The 19,222-nt window shown below is 37.6% G+C and overlaps 1 protein-coding gene across 1 annotated transcript in view; it reads right to left on the reverse strand.

The window, feature by feature from the left end:
* The window catches only part of ESR1 (estrogen receptor 1), a 306,468-nt gene extending 287,522 nt beyond the window's left edge, over positions 1–18,946 (reverse strand). Inside the window, 3 exon segments of the mRNA XM_020986619.2 lie at positions 16,170–16,263; positions 16,266–16,676; positions 18,730–18,946. Coding sequence (XP_020842278.2) covers positions 16,170–16,263; positions 16,266–16,605 — 434 coding nt within the window. The 5' untranslated portion in view covers positions 16,606–16,676; positions 18,730–18,946.
* Between the last annotated feature and the right edge of the window lie 276 nt (positions 18,947–19,222).

Consider the following 19,222-nt stretch of genomic DNA (forward strand, 5'->3'; position numbering starts at 1 on the left):
ATAAAATGAGGACATGTCCAGCTCTAAATCTATAATCCAAATGGAATTTAATCTGGTGATATCTGGGAAAATCGAATTCAACCATGGCACATACCTCCTACACACTTACAGGAAATTACAGTTATCTCATTAATATATGGAACTACCCAATGAGAAAACCCCCTTTCTTAATGCAGGCTGACATTTTCTTTGCAACCTGTAGATTTAGATAGCTGTCTAAAGCACTTAGAGGTTGAATGATTTACCCAGGTTCACACAGCCAGTATATGTTAGAGGCAGGCCTTTATAAATATAAAAGTGAACTAAAACCTTTTTTTTTGTTTTGGGAATTGTGTTACATTCCTTGAGATACCTAGAGATATAAAAGCATTAACAAATAGTTATTGATGGTCTCTACCTGAAGGCACCTTTCTTTGTCTATATGACCCCCACATGCTCCACAAATAAAGGTAATGGTACAGAAAGAGAAATGGAATAGGCTCTAGCAATTTCTGAGAATCTTCTAAATCACTAACCAGTCATATTCTTTCTCTCTCTCTCTCTCTCTCTCTCTCTCTCTCTCTCTCTCACTCTTTCTCTCTGTCACTGTGTATGTCTCTTTCTGTCTCTGTGTATCTGTGTGTCTCTCTCTGTGTGCTCTGTGTGTATGTCTCTGTCTCTTTCTCTCTGTGTCTCTCAGTCTCTCTGTCTCTCTCTGTCTCTCTGTCTCTCTGTCTCTCTCTCTCTCTCTCTCTCTCTCTCTCTCTCTCTCTCTCTCTCTCTCTCTGCCTCTCCCTCCCCTTTCTCAATTGAAAAAGAGAACAATAACAGCTGCCCACCTACCCTGCCTACCTCAATAGTTCTGTTGTAAAGATCAAATGAGAAAATGCATTTGAAAATGCACTGAAAACTCTAAAACATTATATAAGTTCAAAGGGTTTTATGTTATTCAGTTCTTAGTACACTACTTAGTAGATACAGACTTTCAATAAATATGTTTTATCAACCTTTCCACATGCCACATATTGGTCAGTCAACTAGTGGTGTTGATGGAGATGTCAGCAGGTTCAGGGGTGCCTATATAGAACAAAAGAGATTAAACATTAAACTGGATCAGTCACTTTAAAGCACAGTAGCACGGTAAAGATAAAGAAAGATAATCCTTGAGCCAGAGCAAGGATCAGTAAGGCCATTGGGCAATGTTAGGAAATAAAATTCATAGAGTCAACCAAGTAGAACTCCCAGCAGTCTTTACTCTCAGCACCCAGGAGTGGTAGTTGTTCTGACTACCTGAGGGTTTCCACTACCTGTTAAGCATTGGCCTATTTGTTTTTACATCAGACATACTAATCATCCTCCTTTTTTTGGAGGTATTTGAACTCTACATCCCCTTGCTCTATCCATTGTGCCATCTAGCTGCCTTTAAAAAAGGACCTGTGAAAGAGGATGCATCTGATAAATAGAACTGATAAATAGAAGTATGTATAGAATGATTTTACATACATATATATGTGTATGTATATATACACACACACACACACACACACACACACACATATTTGTTTTTAATGGTAGCCCTCCCTAGGGTGGGAAGGGAGAAAAAAAGGAATAGTAAGTTGTACATAATAGATTTGTAGTTTCATGTGCAATCATTTTTATTCTACTTTGCTGTGGAAATGCTTGTTTTATTTCATAAATCAAAATTAAAAGGAATAATTTTTTTTTAAAAAGAAGAGAGAGAATTTCCCACCAGTCACTATAGATGGAAGACACATTAGCAACAGCTTGTCACTAAATGTTCTAGCTCTGCATATGCTAGAGAAGGTGAAGGCACAGCTACCTAGGCTGTATTTGGGGCACGTAAGCAAAGATGCCACATACAGTACGTGTACCCAGGATGAAATCCAGAGTTATGTACTTTTAAAGAAAATGAATAGTCTATATAATTAAAATTCATACTTAATCCAAAGAAGAAAAATGAAAAAGAAAACTGATAACCTGGCATTAAAAAGACTTTCTTTTTTAATTGATGGAAATACTTGAGGAAATATGCAAAAATTTCACTGGCTTCATTAATACAGATACTCTTACCAATGTAGGTTGCAACCCTTTTTTAACTTTGTCTCTGAGAGTAGCTGTAGCTGAAAAAAATTGTCATCCTTTGGCCAACCAAGTAATAAATTTCTTCCAATTCAATCTGGCTCTTGGACAAAAAAGATATGATCCCTCTCCAGGTCCATACTCAAAGCCTTTTTAGCTTATAAGATCTGCCAAAGACAATGTGGTACAGTAGAAAGAATGCTGGATTTAGGGTCAGAGGGCTGTACTCTATTATCCTATGAAAGCTCACGCTTTATTGGCTTAGGGTTTCAAGACCATCAACTCCACACCTCCATGAGGTGACTTTATTAAGAAATACAAAAGGCTGCTAGTCCATAAACAGATCATAGACAAAGAGGGACCTCTGAAGTCATGTAATCCAATCCCCTTGTTTTACAGGTAGGGAAACTGAGATCTACACAAGTTAAGTCACAGGCAGTAAAGTGACAGCTCAGCCAGACCAGAATTTCTAAATAAGTGATATGTAAATTAACACAAATCTCACAATGTCACTCTCCCAGTCAATCAACTCTAATTTCTCCCTACTGCTTCTAGCATACAATACAAATTCGACTGTTTAGCATTTGAAGGTTCTCACAACTTGATCCCACTCTACCCAGCCTCATTGGATGTGACTTCCTTCCCATGCTCTGTGATCAGCCAAATTGTTCTTCTCTATGTTCCCCACACAAGAAACTTCTACCTCTTCTCTCTATGCACATGCACTGGCTGTCCACTTTCTGCCTGCTCCATTACTTTCACTTGTAGCCCATAGAATCCCTCTTTTCTTTCAAGATATAGTCCAAGCACTATCTTCTACAGGAAGCTCTTCCTGATCCCATCAAACGCTAATATTCTCCCCCCAAAAAAACTATCTTGTGTTTAACTACTTTATATTTATGCTGTATGTACACTTACATGTACTTACTGTCTTCCCCCACAAAATGTAAGGGATTATTTCATTCTATGTATTTGAATCTCTAGCCCCTGAGCACAGTATCTGACACATAGCGTCACTTAATAAATGCTTGTTGATCCATTGTTTATTGACAATTAAATGCAAAAGCAGCAGTTCTCTAAGGGCAAATCTAGTCTGTATTCATTCAGTGAATTATTAGTCATGTCTAATGTACTCATTTATCTCATGTGTTTGTTTATAGTACCACCATAATAAATACTGAAATAATCCATGTTTGATGCAGGATTGTAAATCAATTTGATATTTACTTACAAAGATATGGAACATGTAAAACAATACCAAGGCAATGTTAAAAGGCTAACAATCATAACTTTGTATTAGACAAATCCTGAGAACTCTGCTTTCTACCTGATGACAGACTCCATAACGCAACTAGATACAACTAGAAAGTGTCAGCCTCAGAAAAAATATGTATGAGATATACATGAGAAAATAATAGAATAATAAATGTCCATTGTATAAATGAATGAAAATTTCTCTCTCAAAAGTATTGATTTGGCAATATTTTTTACTATCTCCAAGAAATAGCCTGGATTCAAAATACTAGGCAAAAGTTACTGAAAATATAGCTCTTCTGTTTTTTTTTAAGCCTCTAAGTGGTCAGCTTTTTCACTTTGAGTGGAGACTTGGGATGCATACAAGAGAGATAGAAATTCCTTTTAGTTCACTATGTTTCCCTTACACAAAAAGAGCTTAACCAAGAGGCCACGTTCATTTCATTCGCCATGCCCCCTTTGAATTGTTTTTGCACACATAAAACACACTGTTGTTGTAGTTGTTGCTGCTGCTGTTGTTGTTTAGTCATTTTTCAGTCATGTCCAACTCTTCATGACCTCATTCGAGGTTTTCTTGGCAGAGATAATAAATTGGTTTGCCATTTCCTTCTCCAGCTCATTTTACAGGTGAGAAAACTGAGGCAAACAGGGTGAAGTGATTTATTTAGGATCACACAACTAATAAGTATCTGAGGCCAGATTTCAACTCAGGTCTTCCTGACTCCAGGCCCAGCATTCTATCTGCTGTGCCACCTAGTTGCCCCAAAACACACTAAAATGTTATTAAAACATATTAAATGTTATTAAAAGTCCATTCAATCTTCAATCCTCTGCTCTTTTCATATAATGAAACAGAAGCATGTTAATATTGTTTTAAATGTCAGGAGTTCCACTAATTCTTATAATGATAATATATTCTTTTTTATTTGATTGCTTTTTTTAAAGTACTTGGAAGTTTTAAAAAAGTGTAATTTAGTTCATGCTATCCTTAAAAAATAGAGGTTGCTATAAAATAAGACCTGTCTAAATGTTCTGGTTTAGCTCAGCAACCATCACAAAGGTATAGACACTCAATCCAATTAAACTTAAAACATATGGTTCCCCCAGTAGCCATTTCTATTAAATTTATATTCATTTCTGGAAAAAGATATTAAAATATAAGGGAAATAAACATTAGCAAACAAAATGCTCTCAATGGTGATTAAGTTCAATAAGCCAGTTCCGAAGAACACAGGGTGTTTCTTTAGAATGAGTGACCAGGCAACTAAAGTTTTACTTCAATGTGTTTCTATCTGGCCAGAAGGAGGAAAAAGTGAGGCTGGTGACTTTGCACAGCCCTCCTTCACTCAAATCCAATTCACTTGTATGTCATGGTGTCATCTCCCTGATGTCATGGTTCTCTTTGAGAACAAAGGACAGACAGTAGCAACCTCCATACAACTCTTCCTTTGATGCCTCGTTGTGGCAGAGAGGTGGCATTCAGTACCGCTGGAGCCCCTGCTCTGGCATGTCCTACCAAGTATAGATCCAGTGAGAGAATGACTGTTTAGTGAGACTCATCTTTAACTTGCCTCCAGTGTGATGATTTTTACAGCAACAGAAACTCTTGAATACCATCTACTAAATCACAGAGGGTTTGTAATTAGCATTGCTGGTGGAAGAATCCATTAAAAAAAAAAAGAATCACTAATCTTTGGAGTATGGAAGAATTGAAATTTCTTTGGATAAGCAGTGCAAGTATACATTGAATACTCTATGTGTATGTGTACGAGTGTGTGTGTTGCGTGTGTGTGTGTGTGTGTGTGTGTGTGTGTGTGTGTGTGTAGTTCTGACAAATCATTTCTACCCACCCTTGAAAAACAAAATCCTTCCAAACTTTCCTAATACTGTAAAATATACACTAGAGTTATAGATGAAAATTTGCAATCATTTGTAGCTGGAATCTACAAGTAGTAGTTGTAAGTCTTTAGAGAAAATTGGTAAACTTCTAGACTTCAACCTCAGGTGATAGAAGAAAAGAATAGGAACCTTCAGATATGAAGGACAAAAGATCAATTACCATTAGCAAGTTAATGGGAAAAAAAATATGTGTAGCTCTACAGACATTAACTCTAACCACAGAAACAAAATCACCATCAGCAACCTAAACCTGAGATGGTAACACAGGTTAATGATAATGCTAATAATATAATTGCTATTTATATAGTATTTAATGATTGCAAAGTTCTTTGCACACATAATCTCATTTATTCCTCACAAAAGCCCTGTAGAGTAATTATCATGACTATTATCTCCCATCTCTGACATTCAATAACTAAGTGATAATGTATGGTTAACCTCTGTGAAACTCAATCTACTTATCTGTAAAATGGAAATAATGATACTGAAGCGTCCAACTCATGGAATGATTGTAAGGATAAAGTGGAATTATGTGATCTTAGAATGTTATATAAATAGTTATTATTCTTGATATTTGCAGATGAAGAACTAAGGTTCAGTAAGGTTAGATGACTTGCCCAAAGTCACACAGCAGAGCCAAGGTCACTTGCTCACACCACAAGGACAGCACTAGAACCCAGACTTTTTTTTTAATTCCAAGTCCATTGTGCTTTCTACTATACCATTAAATCCTTGAGACAACTACAAGCTAAACACAGACAGCGTCCATGAATTTATATCATTTGATGAAATGGAAATGTAGCCATTAACCAGTAAAATATATCTACAAAGACAGTGAGACCAGATGTAAGGTCAAATTGGATACTTTGATTTGGTTTAACTGTCTACAACTTGAGGCTTCTTTAACAGGCAGTAATGGCTTAAAGGCAGGTTTAACTTAGTGGAAAGCAGCTTAAATTTGTGTCTTAAAAGCAATTATTCCTTGTAAATCCAGCCTGCAAATTCAGGCTATTGTCATGGATAAAAACCATGAATCTCATTAATTCCATAAAATTCTATAGCTATCATAGTACATAATGACATGCTAGTTACATTTCTCAATGAAAGAAAAGAGCCTAGCCAATCTTCTAGTAACTTTTTCTCTAGGATTCTGGATCACTATACTTCTTTCTTCATTTCCCGTATTCCCTCTTAGTCCATCCTGTCAGGATACTCTTGAACAAAAGCAGCATTCCAGATTGAGTAACTACAAAATAAGTCTAAACCAAACGTTGCACCAGAGTTTAGTAAGTGACAATCCTAGAATCTGTAAGGAAAGAATGTTTCTACGTATCATAAGACAATCTTGTTTACGTCGTTTCATGATCTCAGATCTGCCCTTCTCAGGATAGAAGATTGAAGTTGTTACAGAAAAGCAACTTTAGTTTGATCGGTCTTCATTATGGATTCTACTTAAAGAAGACCAAAAACAAAAAACAAAGAAATCGATATAGCCCTTGGCCAGTAAGTTTATAATCCTTCATTGTTTGTCTTATTCCTAGAACCTGTTATTCAAGTAGCCTGGCCACCAGAAGAGACAAACGTTGACTTCCAACCCAATGAGCTACATTGACCCATATTTTTTTTTCTGAAATTTTTAAAGTCAAGCTGTCAGTTTCTGATTTGTCTTTCTTCAGAAAAACATAGATTGTGGGTGCCTATGATTTCATCAATTTAAGGAAATCTTCCTCCTCTCTCATTAGTACCCAAAAAGGAAACTCCTTCTAATAATATAGATCAGTAAATGTTCTGCATCTTATAGTTTCAGAGAATTGCCTGGGCATCGAAAGGTTAATTGACTTCCCTAATGTCACAAGACCAGCAGGTGGTTTGGACCCTGGTCTTCCTGATTCTGAGGCCAGAATATTTATCCATGTAACCTTACAAGAACAAGAACTTCTTCACATATTAATATAATGTTTACATAGAGTATGTCATTTGATCACGATCCTCAAATATCACACAACCTCTTTGTGCTTCAGATGTAATTATTAATAATAAAAATCAGTTTTGAAAATATAAATTTTTGTACAGGACAAAATTAAAATCATGGCATGCATGATTTTAGTACTTTCTGATAGTACTAGTAGTAATATAGTAATATTATAGTATTATAGAAATATTAGTGATAGTACTGTAATTATAATTTTAGTACTTTAAAATAGAAATTAGTTAATGGGGCAAATGATACAGGCAGCTAACTGGTAGAGCCAATAGAGTGCAAGACTTGGAATCAAGAAAACCTGAGTTCAAATCCCACCTCAACTCTTACTAGCTGTGTGTTTCTAGGCAAGTTACTTAACTTCTATATGCCTCAGTTTCTTCATCTATAAAATAGAGATAATAATAGCATCTACCTCACAGGGTTATTGTGAGAATAGAATGAGTTAACGTATAAGAACTTTGTAAACCTTAAAGCACAACATAAATGTTAACTATCATCATTACTATAAAAAGACTGCTAGGCAGTGGATAGAGCACCGGCCCTGGAGTCAGGAGGACCTGAGTTCAAATCTGGCCTCAGGCACTTAACACTTACTAGCTGTGTGACCTTGGACAAGTCACTTAATCCCACTGCCTAGCCAAAAAAAAAAAGTGCTAGATCTGAAGTGAGAGGACCTGCGTTCAAATTCTGACTCTGCTACTCATGTGACCTTAGATAAGTCATTTAATCTTCTTGGCCTCAGTTTTCTTATCTGCAAAATGAAAGGAATGGACTAAATAACTTTTAAGATTCTATCCAGCATTAAATCTGTAATCCAATGCTCATAACGACTATGTAGTTTAGCCCTTCTAATTAAAAACAAAACAAGTTTGTATCAAAATGATGCCAAGCATATGCTTACAAAAAAATTAACTGTCCTGATGTTTTTAAATAATGTGCAAATATGTATAACTTTTGAAAATATCTTGATAACTTATTGAATTTTAGAGTTCTATAAGTAAATCCATAGGCCATACCTATGAAAACACAGTAAAATAAGGAGTTATGTAGACTATTAGCACAATTCAAAGGGGAAAAACACCTTCAAAACTTCAATTTTCAAAAAAAGCAAAAAAACTCTCATAAATTAAAAAAGGAGTTTGAGGAGTCCTTAATTATCCAGATGATAATCAAAATTCATTTTTCTTTTGTTCCCAATTAGTACAGAATAAGTATTCTAGAAATCATGCTAAGTCATTTAGTTTGGCATTCTTATCTTTGGCCCTATGGGGCCTCGCCATAATACTCTCCTACTATATCCAGTGGCCTTGCCACAGTATTCCCTAGCTTTATCTTCATATCTTCCAGTGTTTCACATTCTGATTTCTCCATCACCAGTCTTCCTACTTTTTTCCCTCTAGTCAATACCAAAAGTTGCTGCCGTTTTTCACCCCATTACTGTGGTTGGATCTTCTTGATTTGAAAGACTCCTAAAACACTCCTTTCTTCTAAATCATGGAGACATTTCTGTTATACACCTTGAAAAGTCCTCACCATCATGTCAAAATGCTAGTCCCTAAATTCCAGCCTTAACCCTAATTATTTACCTTCCTAGGATTTTCCAAAGCTTCATTAGTCATCATTCTTCCTCTACTTTGCCCGTAGTAAGCTCATCAGTTTTTTCAACACTGATAGTCTCCCTTTCATGCATATCAACTTATTTCTTTTTCTTCAAAGAGAAGTAATGTTTTTCAGCTACAACTACCCATGTCAATTTCTTGCTGCACTAATCTTGTCATTGGACTCTTTTTTTAATAGTCTCTGTCCCAAATGGGGCAAAGTTCATTCTAGTTGCAGTAAAAGCCTACATGGTTTTCTAATTGAGTCAATGTTCCAAGAGTTAGCCATAACAACAATAACATTAGTAGCTGCACTTTGTGAATATTTAAAAGAGGCATATTAAACTTTATTAAAAAAAAAAAGATTAGTCAGCAAAATTAGTTATGGGTGTATTTACCTTCTGCAAAATACAGGAGCATTCATAATGATTGAGAACTGAATTAAGGGGCAGAAAGAATAAGCAACTTGCCTAAACTGACAAAGAATTTCTGTAGCAGCTCTATGGATTGACTTTCAGAGTCTTGATGTGTAGACTGCTGTGTCAACCACTAATAACAAAGCCTGTCTAAATGAATTGTTTCAACACATACGTTTATCCTACAAAAGCAGCTACTCAGAAAGTAGTCATAAATCAAACCTTATTATAGTCTATGTAACTTAATGAATATATTTAATGATTCTACTTGAAAGAACAAAATACATTATATTGGATCCCGAGGTGCATTACCTTTTCTAGCCAACTAAATGACTTCCTCATCTCCTAAAAGAGTTAATGTCGCTGCAGGGCACCATTTACTCCACTCATGTTGAGAGGATCTAGACCAAGCACTCTGTTTTACAGTTATAACACAAAAGGTAAATTGAGTAGCAGGAGAGCACTAATTTGTCAAAATTAGAGAAGCATACACAAACATATTAATTCCACAAAATATGCAATCAAAAGTTAATGACATGCTAATTTGTGTGTGTTAATTGTTCCAATAGAAACATACATACAACTGTACTGTTTTACAGGTGCAAATGTATTTGTCCTAGGTAATTTTCCAAGTCAGAAGTTGACATACGAGTTTTGAAAATAAAGTCTATATCCAATCCAAGTAAATTTTGCTAAGCTTCAGATTCTTAGTAGAGGATCTCTTTAACAGAGAATCAAAACATTTGCCCTATTTTATCTTTCAACATTTCAAAAGGAGAATCATCATATAGAAAAGATATTCTTATCTAATTTTGTGATTTCTTCATTCCAGACCATCCCAAAGGTCTTTTTCTTGGAGCCATTACCCTCTGTATCACTATGCGTTGGTTGAGTGGGCATTTTGTGTGAGGAAGAGTGAGTGTCAGAGCAGACACATGTTAAAAACCAACGGAAGTTATGAATACTTTGTATGAATGCTGTAAAAGAGTTTGTGGAATAAAATGAAACTACTCCGAGTCTATGATGGACCACAGCCTGTAAGCCAACACCCTACCCTGTACTGTGCATTTTCTGTTTGTGTTACTTTCTTTTAAAATAACTATATGCTTTACATTTACACAGAATGGCTCTTTTTAAACACTTTCATTTTGGAAAGTGGTTCTAATTAATTAAAGCAGTTAGCTAGAGACTATCATTTTTTCCTTTTATGGTTGGGAAAACCAAGGCACTACTGTAATGTGATGGTCTGTCCAATGGATCCTAAGAATAGAGCTGAAGGCTATTGACTCTGTATACTCTCAACCAGTTTCTTTTAGAAGTGAAATTTAAAAATAATAATAATAATAACACAGGAGGCAGAGGCAGAAGTCACTGCATGCTATTTTGTGCCATCTGTGGACTTTGGAAAGAAAATTTGTAACAAAAATTCATAAATATTCCCTCTAAATTTCAATTTACACAATCACAGATTTCACATAAAGAAGTGCTCACACCAGTAGAATTGCATGGATGAGCAACCCCAGACAGTATCCATACACTGTATATCTTGGGGAAATGTTTTTATAACTTCAATTTTGCTTCCATGGAAAATGATTTCACATTCTCTTTATTCTATTCATTTTCTCCAAACTCTTTATTCTGAATAATCTGAGCACCTAATCATTCTGCATCTGATTTCTGCATCCCCACACATACCCCTAAGCTCATTCAAGCAATAGATATGAGTGGGGAGTTGGAGTCCAGCCCCTGAGGTTCACATACTAAGAAGTATTCTTCTGCCTTCAGATTCCTGTGTCTTTTATACTCAATTTCTTGCTTAGGTCTTTATTTTATTTATTTACATAAATCTAGGACGCTAAATCTGAATTGTTTCAAATCATGATTATCATATCCTGCATATATTCACAAGAGCAAAGAGAAGGCACTTAAAATTTGGAATTAAAAAATTAGCGGGAGAAAGAAGGCAAGAGAAAGTAATAATTATGCATGAGGGTCTTGTTACTATTCATACCTGGAAGTTACATGCAATAGGTAAAAATGAAATCAAGAATAAAAAGATGATATTATCTGATACAGTTTTCCTCCTAAAATATATACATGTTGTATGTGATTTGTTTGCATTTTTAAAAACCAACACAATGCATCAGATAATTTTAAAAAATTAAATGAGCAAAATGACTAAGAAGGGTTTGGCTGTTTTGGGGCGTTTTTATGTGAATGAGGGTGGGAAGAAGGTGGGTAAAATTTCAATTCACTACTAAAAGGATTAATGCAAAGTATTCAAATAAATTATTCTAATCCTCTCCTAGAGGTTAGTCCCTGTCCAAAACTGAAAAAAAAAATAGTTCAAGTTTTTCATAAGAAAATTATACCAATCAGTTGTCAAAAGGAATTGCCAGCTGTTGTCAAATTTCAGGTCTTGGAAAATTCTAATCGTAAAAAGAGATACATTTTTAAAATTTATAAATAATAAGGTGTGACAGAGGAATAAATGTTACATTCTTCCACATAAGAAAGGGAAGGCTATCTTGCAGGCATTTCCCATAATTTTTCCCTACTTTCACTACAAATAGACATTTTGTACAATTTCAAAAAGCATGAAAAGAGAAGGTTTCAGGGTTTTTTTTTTGGGGGGGGGGACTTGCAAGTTTTGTTTTGTTTTGTTTTGTTTTTGCTTTAAAAAGCAATCCACTCTTCAGATTCGTAAAACAGGAATACAAATTCCTAGGTCAGTAAATCTATTTTGATTGGTTTACAGATTTCAAAGTTTGCTAAGAAAGAGAAGAAAAGTTTAGCCCTGAAGAAACATAGAATTATAAAAACCTTCACAGATCACATACAAGTAAGTAGTTAAGGCTAATTAGCTATTTCAATGGTTCGTTTAATTTCAAATTCAGGATTCTTTGGTGTGTTTTTTTTTAATTTCAAGGAGAAAAAGTTCCTTCATTTTTATTTTAGACATCTCGATGTGATTGACAATTATCCTCAATCATTTAACATTAATGAAATTTTAGATAAAATGACAGCCTTAAAATACAAACTCACAATTTTCCTAAACTAATTCCATCTTCTAATATTTTTGATATATAAGGCCAGCTCTCATCATTGGACTTACATTAGAACATTTCATTTCAACCCCAATTGTTTGCTAGCTATGGAATCTTAGGCAAGCCACATCTCTCTGCTCCTCAGATTCTCCATCTGCAAAATGGAGATAATAATAATATTTCACTACCTGCCACAGAATTGCTGTGAGGTAAGTGATTTGTGATCTGCAAAGTGCTATATAAATATCAGTGTTATTCTTGTTGTCATTATTACTGTGATGTTGGTGTTGCTATTTAAGCCACCACAGACTAAAGAGTAGATTATAAACCCTCTGTTTATAGAGTAGATTATAAATCAGAGTAGATTATAAATCCTGTAACATATATTTCATAGCTGTATAAAAGAAAAAAATGAACTAGCACCAGAGTACCTCAACATAAGATCCCTTGTTTTCAATATTTGAAAAAATCAGGTTTTTAGACTGGTGATAATACTATCAGGCTTTGTCTAACTGGTAATAAAACATCTAGTCAAATCTTTTAGGACCTACATAGGATCAATCAAAACAGCTGTGAGATTTACATAGGTGAAATCACAAGTCAATTGACTGAACTTTTTGTTTTCAATTGGCTTCTGTGGTGACTCCATCCACACCATAAAATTGTCATTACCACTTGCAAAAACATAAAGTTTTAACTCAATTCCATTACTTTAACCAATGTAAAATAAAAATGGGAAAATGGTCAGAAGGAAAATATTTTTAAAGAAAACATAACCTAAATTACATTTATCCATTCATATCAATGCATATATACAGTCCCCATTCTTTGACTAATAAATTCTAAGGTTCCACACGTTGTCAAATAAGTATAATTTTTAAATTTTTCTTTTAAATTAATTGTCAATTTTGCTTCTTAGACTGAATTTCTAAGAGGTTCTTAACCTCTTCTGTGTCATGGACCCCTTTGGCAGTCCATTGAAGCCTTTGGATCCCTTCTCAGAATAATGTTTTTGAATGCATAAATTAAATACAGAGAATTACAAAGGAAATCAAATATATTAAAATGCAGCCATCCAATTTTTTTGAATGTTATGGATCCCAGCTTTAGAACCTCTTTAGAACACTGACAAAGTTCTTTGGAGATGGGGAATACTGCAGGGTTAAGATACAGTGTTCATATTTGCCACTGAAGGACGCAGACATTTTAAGTAAAAGATGAATTCCTCTTGATTTGAACAAGTTTGGTTTCCAATTATTAGCAAGGCAGCAAAATAATCTACCAAAGTACAGTCTCATTAGGGCCCATTGAAATTCAATGACATTTAATTCGCAATAAAAGACATAAAAAAATGAAAAAAGTTTCTAAAGTCCACTATAAAGTTGAGGAATTCACATCAATGCCTACCTAGCAAAGAAAGTGAAATGCCTTGAGATTACACTTAATTTTAATCTCTTATTGGAAAAGGGCGGTGGGGTGGGGTGGAAATAGTGGATAGAAGAATACTTCCTCTTCCATTTTAACCCTGGCTTAGAATACTTAGAGCAAGTTTACATGTCATTAAGAGGGAAGAGAAGGTACCTCTACAGGTTGTACCTTCAACTGTCAGGTTCTCATTAGACCTAGGACATTAAATCCCTTTGAAATTGGCTTTAGATGTATGGACCCAAACCATCTCAAAGGCCTACCATCCCAAATACCAGAACTTGGCTTTTCCATTGGGAAACACCTGCCTTTTAACCCTCTTTCCTCAGCTACAAATATCCCTGGGAATAAAATACTGAACCGAAGAGCTGCAATTTAGGATAGTGCTTGGGCCAGGCACTTGTATAGGAAGTTAGTGCTGAATCCCAACACATAAGGAATCCAAATTCAACACCTAATTGTCCAGGTTCACTAAGAACCACTCCATCATTAATCCTGTGGGGTGGGGGGAGGGAGGGGAGGAGGGGCAGAGGAGGTTGGCAGTGAAACGAGGACATTGGCTCATTCTTCCTTGAAAGTGTGATGTTTAGGGGTTATTCTGACCCAGACTGACCTCAAACAAATTCATTCACCTGACAGGTGAATATACTAGAGACAGGGCAAAGGAAGAAAAAGTGAGGTGAGAATGGGGGAAGGAGAAGAATTTAGAAAAGGTATAGGTAGAAATATCTCCCAAAGAAAAGGAATGAAAGAAAATTAAAGAAATTGCCACCAAAATGTCAAAAAAAAAAATTCCTCAGATTTATACTGAACAGCAAATGGCTAGACTACATAGCGCCGATCTTCACGTGGGCCATTTTCTTGAGTATTTTTTTTTTCTCTCTAGCAGGCAAGCTGGAGGTTCACCGTTCACAGAAATCTAAGTTATCTGGCAGCAAAGAGTATAAAATCAGGAACAGCTTGGTGGGGCATGTTTTTCTGGTTACACGCTACCTATAAATTCCCTGCCGTCAGATGTCACATGGCATCATCTGCTCCAACATTGACTCGGATACCTTCGCAGCTAGCAAATTGTTGAGACCTGTATAACTTCTGTCCATTTCTCCGTTTTGTTTTGTTGTATTTCTCCCATCGGGGCAACACTGCCAAGAAAATACTGAAATTTGTGGTAGGGTGGGCTGCGGGTAGAGTGTAGCAGTGAAGCGGGAAACTGCGAAGGGGGAAAGTGGGAAATTCTCAGGTTTGTACCCTCAGACGTTCCACGTAGTCACTAACCTCAAACACCTCCAACCCCAAATAACTGCGTTGGACGTGTAATAATTCACAGTTCCTGGTGTTTGTTTGGGTTTTGTTCTCCAACCCACTCCACTTGCCGCCGCCACCACCCCCACTCCCCAGATAGCTAGGGCTCTGTATGTTCCGTTTTTTAAGGATGTGTTTGGTTAGAAAGCACATGGGGTTCCTGACCTGTTTCTCACGGGGAAGAGGTTGGGACAGGGAAGGGAAAGATGGGCTGGGAATACGATTATCAAAATGAAGACAAGGGAGAGAACCTGACTTTAGAAGACCGGAAAAGAAAATAAGCCGCTCTTTTCTTGCTCTTCCCACTACCCCCAACCCACCCAACTTCTGTCTCTTCCAGTCTCTGTGTGTGTGTGTGTGTGTGTGTGTGTGTGTGTGTGCGCGCGCGCGCGCGCGTGTTCTCTTTCTCTGTTCTCTCTGTCTGTCCCTTTCTATGAGTCTCGTTCTCTCTTTGTTTCTGTCTTGCTCTCTGTGTCTATATCTCGGTCTCTTTCTCTTTCTCTATCTCTCTGTCCCATTCTTTCTTCCTGTCCTTTTTTCTCTATCTCTACCTGTCTCTATCTCTCTGCCTCCGTCGGTTTCTCTCTGTGTCTCTTGTTCTCTTTATCTTTCTGTCTGGGTTTCCGTCTCTCTCTCTTTCTCAGCCCAAGAGCAGTGCTGCCTGACTCCCCCCAGGCAGCTCCTTCAGTCCTTCCCTCCTTCTCTCCCTTCTTCCTCTAGCCAAGAGCCTGGACAAGTTTCACCCTCACCTGCTCAGGTAGGGGGAGGGAGGAACGGGAGGGCGGGAAATGTTCTAGCTTGGGCCCAACATCGCCTAGAGGGGCCTTTCTGACCCAGAACGGCTGGTGAGCTCTCCGCAGACCTTGTGGAGGAAGCTGCCCTCTCCCCTAGGCCCCTTAATGAACTCTCTTGCCCCGCAACTCCTGGTCCCTTCCACTCTAGATCCCGGCCTGGAGGAAGCGCTTCCCTCAAGTACAGAGGCGCGCGCCCACACACATACACACATACACACACACACACACACACACACACACACACACACACACTCTCACGCGCGCGCACACACACACAAACGCACACGCGCTCTCACACGTCCCAAGAGACACACTAATCCAGGGAGAAGGCGGGTACCCCTCCCCCCCCGCGATGTCTCAGCTCTAGGTACCTGTAGAAAGCCTGGGAGGCAGCCTCTCTCATGGTATAGCCACTCTGCTCGTTCTCCAGGTAATAGGGCACCTGCTGACTGTGATGATGCAGAAAGGAGAGAGCTGGGGCGGTGGGTGCAAGAGGACCAGCGGGCTCGGAGACACGTTATTCAGAGAGTGGAACCCCCCCAGGCCGTTGGAGCTGAATGTCTCCGAGTTGGGGGCATAAGTGAGATTGGACGAGCCGTAGACCGGCGCTGCGGCGGTGTTGAAGTCGTAGGCAGCCCCCTCTGGGTAGCTGTAGACCCCTGTCTTGTTGCTGTCCACGTACATCTCGCCCAGGGGTCGATCCAGAGGGATCTTCAGCTGCTGACGATTCAGGGACTCCAACTCATTGCCTTGGATCTGGTGGAGCAGGGCCACTCCAGACGATTTGGTGTGAAGGGTCATGGTCATGGTCAGTAACAGCGAGCAAGGAGCATAACTGTTTCCCGGAGCTGCAGTGGACTCAGCAGCCGATGGGCCACCTGTAGAAAGAGGACAAGACGCAGTGAGTCCCAGCCCAGAGCATGTCGATTTGGGCCCTCCCCTGTTATCTCACTTGAACAGGAGCAAAAGTGCACGGTGGCAGCGCTCAGAAAAACTCAGTCTCTAACTTTAAGTACTTACTCCTCATCTGAGCTAATATGCATTACAAAGGTACTGGAAACTGGCCAGAAACTGTTGCCTTGCACTGACATTGGCTTAAACATCACTCCAGGCACAACTCATTTTGGAGAGAACCCAAAGAATTACTTCCCTGAACTTTACTAGTATTAGTTGTTTAATTGAGTCTGAATTTTACAAGGGAGGGGAGAGGACAATCGCTAATACTCCCCAAAGGTAGCTAAGAAAAAAACAGAACTTTATATCAAAGTGGGAAGACAAATCTAGTGGTCAGCTTTTTCTCATTTATTGCCTTCTGCCCCCTACTAGGCTCCAATCTATCTCTGTTTATCTGTCTCTCCGTTTGATTCACTTTTCATGTTTTCTAGAACTGTGTAGTGTGTACAGAAAATGACCCTGGGTAGGCTTATTCTGTAACCAAGATATGGCAGATAGAAATGGGTGTGTGATTGCCTATGCAGCCAGCCACAGACGGCAAGACTATATTTAGCCTCTCAGCAGAAGAGGTAGGAGGAATCTTTGTAGGGAAGAAAAGAGAGAGAAACATATACATACATACACACATGCACACATACATACATATCTACACATATCTACATGTAATATATATATATATATATATACACTTAGTTGTCACTTATATTAGGAAGTGATGATAACTGCTTGAGACTTGAACTCAGTTTCCTCCTCCACAAAATGAAGTTGGACTACTTGATCAGTAAGGTTTCTTTCAGCTCTAACCTTATCTGGTATCATGGAGTATAGTACTCACTAGCATTACCCAAATGATTCTCTTGTGAATGACAATTCACAAATGTTCAAATACATGCACTTGTGTGTTTGTGCCTCTGAAGAGACTCTGTTACCAAAACTTCACAAAATTGCATGTAAAATATGGCATTTCTACACAAAATTAAACCTCAGGCCCTTAGCCAGAGTAGCAGCAAATGTGCTATACTGAATAAATGACTAAATAAATAAAATTTGAAAATACAATAATACTTGTCTCCATTTCTCCAAATGATTCTCCTCGGTGCACTCTGGCTAGGACATTCAGCTAGTTATCAGTACTTCTCAGAATCAAACATCCCAATTTAAAAAAAAAATAAAATTAATTGAGCTAAACAGAAAAATAGAAAAAGCAAACTGGATTATAAACTCAGCAAATGAAACTGTAGTTGGAACAAAGGTGTGGTGAGTACTTTGTAGCATTTATCCACATTCTTCTGGTTCTTTTTTTCCTTCTAATTTTTAAAAAAAATTTTCACCAGGCTAGAACACTCCAGTTAGCTCATTAATGCTTCTCTCTAGTCTTCTCCAACACTTAACATAAGTATATTAGCATATGTAAATATTACATGTAAATGTGTTTCTTTTAACATCAACAATAGATGTGCTTTTTAATCAAATCAGTACACATTTGTACAGACTACAATTCATGCTTTCAAAGTTAAGCTTCCATAAAAAATTGTGGATGAAATGACGTCTCATTAATTTTTTCATTAACACAAAAATGAACTTAGTAAATACAGACTATTGGCAATTCAAGGGTTAAAAAACCTATAAAGTTAATCAGGTGCTTCTCCAAATACCTAACTCCAACTACTTTTTAAAACAACTTTTCTACAAATTATTTATTTAGCTCCAGTGGATTCTAATTCCATTGTTTTAAAAAGCACTTCTGAGTATAAGCAAAAATCTTTAAGTTTCTTCAAAAATCTGGACCTGCAACATTTAAGTGAATAACACAAAGAAATCCTGCAAGTCTTGAGAGCTCAAAACATACATGCCAAACCACAAGCAGCAAATCCTCTTCTCCTTTCTAACTGCAGACACTGACCAAAACGGTAAGGTGCATGCATTCAAACCAGGCTGGGACTACAAATAAAAGAAAGAAACCAAAAACAATCTTACCCTGCTACGAGATAGAGAGTGGCTTTCCTGAAATGTTCCATGGATATGCAGAACTCAAGGACTGAGAGAGTGAGAATGAAGGAAAGAATGTGCGTGTATGTGCATGTGGCTCTGTGTGCGTGTGCGAAATTGCAGGGGTTCATGAAGCAGCCAGTAGGCAGGGCACTTGGCAGCTTCCTGTATGTAAGTCACAGCAGCTCTGCTGCTGCACAAAACCGAATGAATGGCAGTTGGGAGTTTAAGGTTCCTTTACTGCCAACAGAGAGCAACATGGGGCCACTATTGTAAATCTGCCTCTTTTGAGCAGGAGCTCTCAGGCCCCTGAGAGTACTCCTGGTCCTGCTCCATGCCCTCAGAACCTAAAATCGGCCAGTGCTTCGTGAAGCTATCCAGAGGAAGAGCAAAAACAGACCTACTATAAATCACAGGCTTACTGATTAAATAGAATGTCAGTTCAAAAGAGGGGGAAAAAAGATATCAAGTTTGGAAAATT

This window comes from Phascolarctos cinereus, unplaced genomic scaffold, assembly GCF_003287225.1.
Source record: "Phascolarctos cinereus isolate Bilbo 61053 unplaced genomic scaffold, phaCin_HiC Scaffold_5;HRSCAF=322, whole genome shotgun sequence".
NCBI classification, from domain to species: Eukaryota; Metazoa; Chordata; class Mammalia; order Diprotodontia; family Phascolarctidae; genus Phascolarctos; species Phascolarctos cinereus.